This window comes from Botrytis porri, assembly GCF_014898465.1.
Source record: "Botrytis porri strain MUCL 3234 chromosome Unknown BPOR_018, whole genome shotgun sequence".
Classification (NCBI taxonomy): Eukaryota; Fungi; Ascomycota; class Leotiomycetes; order Helotiales; family Sclerotiniaceae; genus Botrytis; species Botrytis porri.
This window is the reverse complement of record NW_024066092.1, coordinates 524,283-535,245: the sequence shown is the minus strand read 5'-3', so window position 1 is coordinate 535,245 and position 10,963 is coordinate 524,283. Positions and strand designations below refer to the sequence as shown.

Below are 10,963 nucleotides of genomic sequence, written 5' to 3'. Positions count from 1 at the left end.
TAACAACTTTCCACCGCGCAATCCTTTTCAAGCCACCGAAAAACAGCCACTTCAAGTATATTGAAAAAATTCTTTTCCCTTCGACATTTAACGATTGCAAGTCCTTAAAGCAATATTATTTCTCCTTCATACGTTCAAAATTGTAAAAGTCTGCAAGCATATACAGGGAGGGTAATAATCCAGTTGTCATTGATAATAACACTCGAAGGACAGGTGGGTGATGTCATCAGCCCAAGTTGGGCGAATTTAAATTCCGAGGGAGCGAAGCCAGCGGTTGAGTATGACAATGCCTCCCAAATTATAGAGCTTCCACCTTACTGAGAATCTGGAATGATTGTCTTGTTTATTGGCTGGCGGCGGTTGATTCTTGGGGCTTTCGCAGGATTAGTGGGTTGTAGATCCTGGGTATGAATCGATGAATTTGACCTTGCTCTCTTCATAGCGTTTCGCTTGATCTCAGGTGTTGGTTCATATCGAGGTTCTGGTGTTCTTGAGCTTGTGCCTTTCGGTACTCCACTCGCAATACGATTGTAACTGCCCGTACCAGTCCCACGGGTCGCTTGAAGTCCAATACTGGCACCATGATTATTTCTTGGTGCCGGCTTTTTAAAAAGTCTCTCGTCTTGGTTCTGAACTTGATCTTGTGAGGCATCGTGAGGAACAGAATAGTCCTGGTGATCGCCTTTCTTCAAAGCAGATTTGAGTGGCTTGTTCGTTCGGCGTTGAACAGATTCTTCTGCAACTGAAAGAATGGTCCTGGACGCTTGAGTTGGTGTATTGACAAATTCTCCTTCGAGAGTAAGCATGACTTTGTTAATTTTTGACTTTGGGGTCCCAAGGTGTTCTTCTCCATAGTGATAGTACTTGGATCGACTCTCCATCTGTACAATATTATCATTCGATAACTGACGATTCTTGCTGTATACTCGCTGTAAATCTTCCCGGCAATTTGCAGATCTAACCAGTGGCATAACGTCCTCCAAATCAGTCAAAGGGCTTGTTGCGACAGTAGCAATAGTAGAAAATGGTTTGATTGGAGTCTGACTTCCGCCTCTGTTGTCGCCATATGTTTGCGAAGACGATAAAGTTCGTGAAAAGGTTTTTTTTACTTCGTCAGTTTGGATTTCACGGACTCTATGTTGATTTTCTCCCATGCCCTTTTCACGAGTTTGATAATGAAGACTACTAGATCGCCGCTCAGCAGGTTTGCGTGAAGACGATCGATTATCGTTGCGCGATATTGGTCGAATATCATCAACACGATGAGAACTGCCAATCATATTTTGAGTACTTTCAGTCATCGCATTTATGTCATCCAAACGCTTTCGTAAACGATCAATCTCTTTCGTCAGATGCTCATTTTCTTCATGCATTTCACGTAGTCTTCTTTGAGCGCCTTCAAGTTCACCTTTAACTCTAAAACTTTCCTCTAGAAAAGCTTGTGATGATGCATGTTGATTTTCTTGCTCTTTGCGAATTGACAATACTACTTGTTTGTGTTCTTGTTTTAATTTCTGAAACTGAGGAGATATGAAGCGTTCCTCTAAGCTCTGAAGCTGAGTGATTTGCTGCAATAACTGGTCTTTGCATGTAGCTATCTTTGACTCAAGCTCGCTGATAGTTTTCGTTTGCTTATCATTCGTATCTTTAAACGTCTTTGATTCCTCAATTGCGGTTTGGAGTCTTTTCTCAGTTTCTGCTTGTTTGTGTTTGAGGTCATTGACTAAGGAGTCGTGTTGGGCGAGCAACTGCTTTCTTTGAAACAGAGCAAGTCGCGTGGTCTCCTGTCGAACTCTTTCCGTAGTTGAAACGCAATCCATTTGAGACTTTTGATTCTTTACTTCTAATGCCTCAATGGTAGACTTGACACCTCGGAATTTTTCCTCCATATCGCGTAACTGTTTTTGGATGGTAGTAATTGTCGTTTGGTGAGCTTGAATCTCTTTCTCGGCTTGATGCTTGTCATGGTTAGCAGCGGTAAGAAGGCCCTCCAGTCTAGAAGTCTCAGTGGTCAATTCTTCGACCTTTCTCTTCAATTCGGGGTTCTCTCTCGGCTCAGCAAGTGAGATCGCGAGTTGCTGAGTTTTCCCCATTAACTCTGAATGAGCATCTGCCAGCTCTCTAGTTAATTCATTCATTCGGGCGATATTGTTTTCCAAGTCTGCTTCCTTTGAGCTTAGATTCGCCATAAATGTGGCGTTGGTCTCCCGGAGCGTATTGATCTGCTCATTGAGCTTGGTCTTTTCATCCATGTCACCACTGAGTTGATTGAGACGTTCTTTAAGATCGTCAAAGAGCTTGACAGTAGACTCCTGGAAAATAGTGTCCCCACTACCATTATCATCTAACTTCGTTTCAATTCTAGAGTAAAATTCTTCGAGAATCTTCGTCATAGTTTGTGGCCACTCCAATGTTTGGTTGAAAGAACTGGCGAATGTCTTTGTCATTTCGTCAAACTTTCCATTGACACTCTCGGTGGAAATCAAGACCTTTTTGAGAATCCCGTCTTCTTTCGTAAGTTCTCCGAGGGTGTCTACTTGTGGTTTTTGGAGAATTTCCATGACTTCTTTGTGGCGATCCATATCGCCGTTGATTTGATTTTCAAGTTGCTCAATGTGACAACGTTCTTCTTCAAGTTCCACCAATTTTGAATTATAATCAGCTCTGAGGCGTTCATTATCAGATCGAAGTTGATCATTCTGTTCATTCAAAGCTTCCAAGGTTGGAATAGTCTTGTCTCGCTCGCTTTGCTCCTTTCGAACTTGCTTAATTTCGTCCAATAGACGCCTCATTTTCTTCATTTGAGCATCAATATTCCTAATTTCTTGACTCTTTGCTTTCAAATTTCCCATCGATTCCTTCATCTCTTTTGAATCTTGTCTAAGAGACTTCTGGCAAATGACAACACCATTGATGTGTTCTCTATAGCTGTTTGATAAATGATTCAATCTCTCCACTCTCTTTGATAATTCACCTTTACTTGTCTCCAATTCTTCGTTGAGTAGATTTGTATCTTGCAGCCGGGCTTCTGCATCTCGCAACTGAGCATTGAGAATCACGACCTGATTCTCTTGATCTTTGATAACGATTTGTTGTGTCTGGCACTCGGCGATAGCCCAATGAAGAGCACCAAAATCTAGTGAAGATCTATTTTGGCAGCTACTGACGTGATCTCCAGTTTTATTCTTTTCATCTTGAGAATGCACAGCTGCTGATTTGGTGACTTTGGACACACTAAAATGACTCGATGTTAACTCAGATATTTCTTGAGGTTCAAGGTCATGGGGTTTGATTGGTCTATTTACGGATTTTCGGTGAGCCTCATGAGCACCCTGAGTTCGTGGAGTTGTCTGAGATCGAGGTGTGTGAGGTCGGGATATGTTTGCTCGAGATACAGTACGCAAAGGCACCCGATGTGCTGGAGAATGCCGATCGATTTGCGTAACGGGATGACCTGGCCGGAAATTGGGACTCGAAATCGATTGATTAAATTCCTCGGAATCTTCGACCTGCGAATTATCTTCATATTCTACAGGATTCACCTTGGAATCTTCCGTTCTGTTATCCAAGACTTGAACTTCAGAGACTGAAAGAGGATCAGCATTCGTCACTGACTGTGTCATCGTTTCTCGTTGGATGCGTCTGTCATTGGTACGTAATCTCTGGGACTCTGGTACTGTAGCTGCTTCAATCCGATTCTTGGGTAGCTCTTTGTCAGTAGGATGAGGCTCTGAGCATTGGGGCTGTGGTACAGGCACTTCAATTTTGTTTGAAATTTCTCCGTGTACTTGCAATTTCGATTCGTCCGCAAGAGCGTCTGGGAATGGAGGTTTCTTGACTAAGTTACCATAAACACTGATTTTACTCACGCCGGAACGATTCATTCTACGAGAGAGTCAGTCGATAAACTTGGGATGAAAGGGTAAATATGCTTACTGATTCGACGACTTTTGTCTTCGCCGGGGACGACCCGCATAATGGGTTGGTGTAACAGCATTTGGTTGAGATGGAGGCAACCCAACCAGCTTAGATTGTCCACTTTGAGAAGCATTCAGCACCGGAATATTGTTCGATTTGCTGAAAGAGGCCACTTCATTATGACTTGTAGACCGCGGAGTGATGTCATTTGGATTTGAGATAATTCCTTCCGTCTGAAGTGGCGGACATGCCATGCCCTTGGTGGGCTCTTGGATGGGAGGATGGATCGCTGAGTGGTCCTGAACAATGGGTCGTACAGCTTCCTTAGAACCGCAGGCCTTGACTAACAAAACAGAATTGCTATCGGGAATTTGATGATGTTGAAATTTGTTAGGCAAAACTGAAGAGAGACCTCTCGGAGAATGAACCCAGTTTGGTAGAGGTAAGTTGCAAGTATCGGAAAACTGCTCGTTGATCGCCGTGTTTTGAATGGTCGGAGGCGGTATCTGCTCCAGAGCTGGCTTGTCAGATGGACTAGGAAGAACATTGGACATTTGGTGGTGTCTGGGAGCATTGAAGTCTGGTAGAGCGACGCTTTTCGGAGGTCGAGTCGAAGTAGTTAAAGGAATATTGTGGGTATCTAGTAGGTGTTGGCTCGATGGCATATTCTCAACAACAGGGACTACTTCTCTCTCCCCAATTGGCTTCACAGATAGACGGATACGAACATCGGGGATAGAATGAGTTGCAGAGGCACTATTATCTCCAGGATTTGCTTTCTGGGTATGACGCACCGGGTTTATCGAAGGTCTGCCGTGAAGCTCGGGGATAGGAGTAACTGTCAAACCATTAGTATTCAATTGACCTGATAGCTGCGGAGCTCTTTTGCGATCAGCTTACCTTTCGACAATACTTTGGGGGTTCTCTCTGTTGTTTGAGCTAAAGCTCTGGAGGCGGATGCATTCTGGACTGCCGATCCATGGTTTCTTCTAACAGGTGGAGCAGGAAAATATCTGAAAGGAGCTTCTTTGGGCTCCACTGGCCTCGAAAACAATTTTGGTGGTGACATTTTGGTTTGACGGGCAACATTGATGGCTGATCCGTCATTCTCCAGGACATGTGGCTTCTGGAATGATGAAAATGTATCATCGGATTGAGTAGTATCTTCAATAGCCTGAGTATCCATCTCAATGCCTGCAAATTGAGTCTCTTCGATAAACGATCGAGAACCAAGACTGACATTCTGAGTGTCTTTTTGAACAGGCTCTTTTTCACTTTGAATTGCTTGAGTATCTCTCTCAATATCTGCAAACTGAGTTTGTTCAACCAAGGAATTGTGGCTATCTTGTTGAGAAGTGTGAGACGGATATCGATGGGACATCAATTGTGTATTCGAGATAACTTCGTCCGCTTCGGAACTAACATCAACCATTTGTACATCATCAGAATCAAGGTATTGTTCTTCATTTAGAATTGGATCGTGATAACCATCGGCACCACCAGGAAATGCATCGTCAAGGTAATCTTGCTCAGGGGGAGGCGAATGGGGCGGAACAACGATTTGGCTCTCCTGTTCCTCTGGGTTCAAAGCCATTTTGACGGGCGTGAATCACTAAATTCGCATTAGAATTGCATATTCTCGGAATCTGCAGAATCTGAAGAAGCTCCTACCTAAGGAGGTGACAGATCTTTTTCATCTGCGGAGAAATGACGAACATGCAGAATTGATTGGAATTTGTTCACGTCTGGGGTTGATGACCATTGAGTTACAGGATATAATCTCCTCCATTTCCCTTCGCTTTCTAGCTCAAAGAAGTTATTCTGATGAAATCCGCGATGAAGATGACAATGATATGAGGTCTGTTGAATCACGTACACGATGAAGTAAAAGTATACCGAAATGAAGAGAGAGTTGATGTGATGTAAGTCATGATATTGAGACATGAGAGAATAGAACGTGGGGTACAGGTAGAATTTAGGCACACGATGTGTAAATTTGACTATGAAGGCAGGAGCACCTTCGTTCCTTCCTTTCCTACCCCATCTGCCAGCTGAGCCAGTGCAGCTTTTACTGGACTTACCTGGCCAATAATCGAGTGTGAAGGGCATCGTGAAAGTGCCATATCTTACCATGGATGTTTCCATGGTACTTCATTCAATCTCTCCCTATTCTCGTGATAAATGAGGATATATTGTTGTTGGAGACACAGACACGTGATAAACGCGTGATTATCAAAAACTGCTCAACTTCGAGATCAATCAATACCTGAAGCTCACCAAGTAGCTACCAAATAACAAAAGATGATAGAATACCAATTTCACAAATCAGATCTATCGCAGTGTAGAACTCTTACGAGATATGAGACCCAAAAAGTGATCATCCAAGAACGTACTTCACCGCATACCTGTGCCATCGTCAAACATTGTACTGACCGTCACATGCAAGTCACCTGCTGACATTCGCGTCTCCCGCAAGATCTATTTTAAGATGTAGACTTGCCTCATCTTTCCAAGGGCGGTGGTATCGAGTACAATATTCGAATGGATGAGAACATCGGTCGTTCGCCAAACAACACATAAGCACTCGAAAACTCTTCAAACGCTACATGAATTAGCAACATCCAAATTCGTTTGGAAAACCAACACATTTACAGCCCAAATCTCCAAATCTCCAATTGTTCCTCGAGTTCTGATACCAATCAAACGATACATACGTGTAACTACCCATCACATAATCCTCCCCGACGCCTCAAATCCAACCACATACCTAAAGTCCTGGCAGAACCACGAGCACCCGAAACGCATCTATCTTTGAATGTATTTCCCAAGCTCCTCTCAAGCTTGGCCTTATTTTATATCATCTCTCGATCCAATCAATATCGTCAAAATCGAATATGTTGCACATCTTGCGGAATATTTGAATGCTGTACTGTATGTATGTAAGTAAAAGAGTATGAAATATCTTACCCTGCTTTGATATTGCGTGCAGTTCTATATTGCGCGGGGGACAATACAATACATGTTTCTTCAAGAATGGCATCGGAAGTTTACCGACCGAACCGCATACATGTATCAAAGTGCCCCAACCAATCCGTCTGCTTTCCCTCACAAATCCTCAACTCATACCGTCTCACCACATCACTGTCAAGTCTTCACAGCCACTCCAAGATCGTCTCTTCTCACTCCCGCAGAAAATATAGATTCTCGGCAGTCACCAAGGCAATAAGCATGCAATTATAACCTCATCCTTCTTCCCCATAGGTCAATCATTACTAGCGTCAATATGTTGGCGCTTAAAATATTTCCCTCGACGAATCAAACAAACGAACCACACTTCATGCAATATAGTTTGCAGCAAATCTTATACCACTATTTCTGTATGAAACTCATTTATGGAGTCTGGATATAGAGCTATACAAATAGAAGCCACCCATTCAGCGACCACACGTAGGATATCTCCAGTATCAGAATTAAGCTATCATGTAGGAAAAGTATACAGTAGCGCTTAAAGCCATCTATCTACACACCACATACTTACAAGATGGGACAAGGAATAAATATAACCCCTCCCTCCCGTCAATTAATCACACCATTCGTCTTCTTCATCTCCTATCTGATTTGTCCTTTTCTTTAGCTGTCTCAATTTCTGTATGCCACTGTCACTATCACGGCGGCAGGTGTTTAATTGATTTTTTTCTTTCTTCATCCTTTCCTTGATTGTCATTGGTTTCTATGATTTCTTCAACAGGAGTCTAGCGTTCTACATTTGAAATTTTATATATGAAATCTTTGATTCAAGGATTACCTAGTATTTTATTTCATTATGAGGTCCACTGTCCCCCTTACTTTTGTTCTCCTCTCTTCCTTCCCTGATGTAATTTTTGCTCAAAATTCCTTCTTAACATCTACTTCTACCTCGGCACTCATATCCACCACGTCTACACTAGTATCAAGTACCGCTACGAGTTCCTCTCAGTCTCAATTGTCAGCCGAAACACCGTCCCTATCACTTACGACCTCCATATCCCTTACTCCGGCCATGTCTTCCAGCTCCGTTTCCTCGTTTTTTGCCGCACTTGCAACATCCGAGCCCTCAGCACCCAACGATCCACCAGCCGGCGATGCCGCGAGTTCGGCCGGGAGTTCCGGAGCTGATAGTGATGCCGGTGCGTCTGGGACTTCGAGTGGTAGTGTTCAGTTGTCGAATGGAGCTATGATTGCGATTATTGTTGCTGTAATTGGCGTGTGTCTCTTCGGAAGTATGAATCCCTTCTTTAATTCATAGCTTTCTTTTTATCAAACAAACGACCAGGAATTAACATAATACATAGTAATTTCGGCAACACTATTTTACCTCGCGAAGAAACGTTCCTGGGAGGTGCGCAAGAAGCTACGAGCTTCGGCACGCAAAGTAGCCGTTGCTTTAACACCCAGAAGAGCTACATTCGGCAAGGACGTGCACAAAAGACCCGGTGGCCGTGGATTGGAGAGGATAGACGAGGTACCGCCCACGCCCAAGATATCGAAGACATTTGTAAGTGTGAACGATGTGGAGAAAGGAGACGGGAAGATGATGGAGTTCGAATTGTCGGATGCGCCGAAGTCGAAATGGGCGCGGAAGATGAGGAATGAGAGATAGAAGATGGCGATAGCTGCTGGGACGGACGGCTCTTGTTTTGTGTTTTGATGTACGAATGTTTGATACCCATGGAATGAATGATATGAATTGAATGGGATTTGTGGATCATCCCTTCGTCCGGCGAATCATAGCATTTGCGTTTTGGGGAAGCATAGTTTGCAGGTATTTGAGATTTGGCGCTTGAAAATTCTTGTGTTATGTATTATGAAAGGGGTATCATGAAGTCTCAACTTCGGACTATTACAATCTTCTGAAAACGTTTCCACTAGCGCTTCGTCTTGCATCTTCGCGTCTACTCCTGCTGTTGGCAGGCTTGGCTTCTGTCTTCTCTTTGTCTTTTTTACCAGCAGGAGCAAATGTGACCGAACGCTCACCAACAACATCACCCTTGTTTTTGCTAACCCGACCAGTGCCTTGTTTGCGGGCTCCCAAAGCATTATCTTTACGTTGATGACCCGACTTCTTGTAAGACGAGGAAGAAATGCGCATCTCAGCAGCTGGTTTAGGCTTCGATACAATCTCATCTTCGTCACCGCTTGATTCATCCTCGCTATCAACCTTGCGCTGTTTGGTCTCCTCGCCACCACCTGGAACCTTAGTACTAGGATTGAGAGCCTGGAACTCTCTGCTACGCTCATCAACAGCGAAGTCTTCGTCCTCGAAAAGCTTGCCGAAACGCGAGTCACCCAAGACACCAGCATTTTCATCAACCTTCTCCCTACGCTCTTGTCTCTTGAGCACTTTGTCAACCAAGTTCTGGTTGACCTTAACCTTCTTGCCACCTCTGATTCTACTGGCTCGCTCCTTCTCGACCTTCTCCTTAACTCGTTTGGTTCTCTCGTCTTCCCAGACATAAGGGTTGGCAATCAACCTGGCTTGCTCATAGAGTTTGGAAGCCACAAAGTAACCATGCATATATGGTCGTAAAAGATTGGTCGTTCCGATGAGATGACCCAAGTTGAGAGCTTTAAGTTCTGGTACTGTTAAGAACTTGTAATTATCGTAAGTTTCACTTGGTGCTTCCTCTGCCATTTCTTCAACCATGTTATCCAAGAATGAACACCATTTTGGTGCAGGACCCAGTTGTGGAATGAAGAAAGCATGTTGTTGCTTTCCTTCGTTGGCCGTGAGGAGCATGCCACTATTCTTGCACCACGCTACTGAGTTGATGTCCACTGCTGGTTCGACCGATGTCCAGGCTTTTCCGTCTGTTTCGTCCCATAATTTGATGATTCGTTTATCTGCGGATAAGATTTTTTTCTCTTGTGAAGAAGTGGTCATGTGCATCAAAGTTTTGATTGCATAACCATACCCTTGATCTTTGGTCAAAATTGGCACAGGTCGTCGAAGATCATACAATTGTATTATCCCTTCGGAGGATCCTGTTGCAATCGAAATGCCTGATCTGTCGAAATCCAGCGCAGTAATTCCTCCTTGTTGACCCGCGAGAATTCCAACTCTTGCTTTGGATCTTGAATCCCAAAACTCAACCGTACCAATTGATGTCCCAAAAGCCATGAGATTGTGACTTTCTTCGGCAATAGATGCACAATTGACACTTCCAGTATTTATGCCTCCTTGTAAAGCGCCGCCACCAGAAGTCGTCAGGTCATCACCGCCAACATCAATTTGGTATGGTTTCATGTAACGTCCTATCTCGAGATTCAATCGATATACTTCTCCAAGACCGTCTGCATTGACACCAACTGCAGGTATTAATGCTTCCGTTGACGCTCTATCGTAGACAAGGTCACGCCCGTATCGAGGTAATCGAGTTTGATAATGACATCCGCCCTGTGTATGAAATTCGAGTCTGCGATCGGTTTGTAGATGGAGTGATTTTGTGTAATCGCTCGACAGGAGAATGAAGGAATGATTGAGGGTTGTTGTATGTCTTGCGAATGAAAGAGATAAATGAGGAAGATAATGTGTATGGATTTGCGGTTTATATGTGCCGGTACTCATAACCCATTCCCCATCCTCACTAACTCTTATACAAGAGCTAGCTTCTTCGAATTCGAAGTCCTGCAAAATTTCGACGCGGTTGGCATATTCTGGATCATTTTTCAAACTGCGCTTTCTTTTGCGAGCAAGCCAGTCAGGTAGAGGGCGTGCAGTGGAAGCACCCGAAATGGTGTACACAGGTACATCATTTGGGTTTGTGAGCTTCATGTTGAGAGATTGATAGAATCGAATAAAGTTGTTCTTTCAATGATGAAACAATTAATATCAATTTGCCATCTTGTGGAAGATGTCGCATTCGAAAGGCTTCGAATTGAGAAAACTATAATAAATGTCTGCTCTAGAAATTATTTTCTTATCGAAAAAGCACGGTGTCCGGTGATACTTTCTACCGGCGGCCGCGACGGCCGCAGCGGCGAAGCGGGATTATCAAATCATGATGAC

At 43.7% G+C, this 10,963-nt stretch overlaps 3 protein-coding genes across 3 annotated transcripts; 1 reads left to right on the top strand and 2 right to left on the bottom strand.

Moving 5' to 3' along the window:
• Positions 1-314: 314 nt before the first annotated feature.
• Positions 315-5,512, bottom strand: EAF01_010910 (uncharacterized protein; the record flags this gene model as incomplete). Its single annotated transcript, XM_038919167.1, has 3 exons — positions 315-3,885; positions 3,937-4,756; positions 4,819-5,512. The coding sequence occupies 3 exons, from the start codon at positions 5,510-5,512 to the stop codon at positions 315-317; spliced, it is 5,085 nt and encodes a 1,694-aa protein (XP_038765450.1).
• A 2,229-nt stretch (positions 5,513-7,741) lies between these two features.
• On the top strand, positions 7,742-8,557 carry EAF01_010909 (uncharacterized protein; the record flags this gene model as incomplete). The annotated part of the gene is made up of 2 exons (XM_038919166.1): positions 7,742-8,177; positions 8,250-8,557. The coding sequence occupies 2 exons, from the start codon at positions 7,742-7,744 to the stop codon at positions 8,555-8,557; spliced, it is 744 nt and encodes a 247-aa protein (XP_038765449.1).
• Positions 8,558-8,797: 240 nt separating this feature from the next.
• Positions 8,798-10,729, bottom strand: EAF01_010908 (uncharacterized protein; the record flags this gene model as incomplete). The annotated part of the gene is made up of 1 exon (XM_038919165.1): positions 8,798-10,729. The coding sequence occupies one exon, from the start codon at positions 10,727-10,729 to the stop codon at positions 8,798-8,800; it is 1,932 nt and encodes a 643-aa protein (XP_038765448.1).
• Positions 10,730-10,963: the final 234 nt, after the last annotated feature.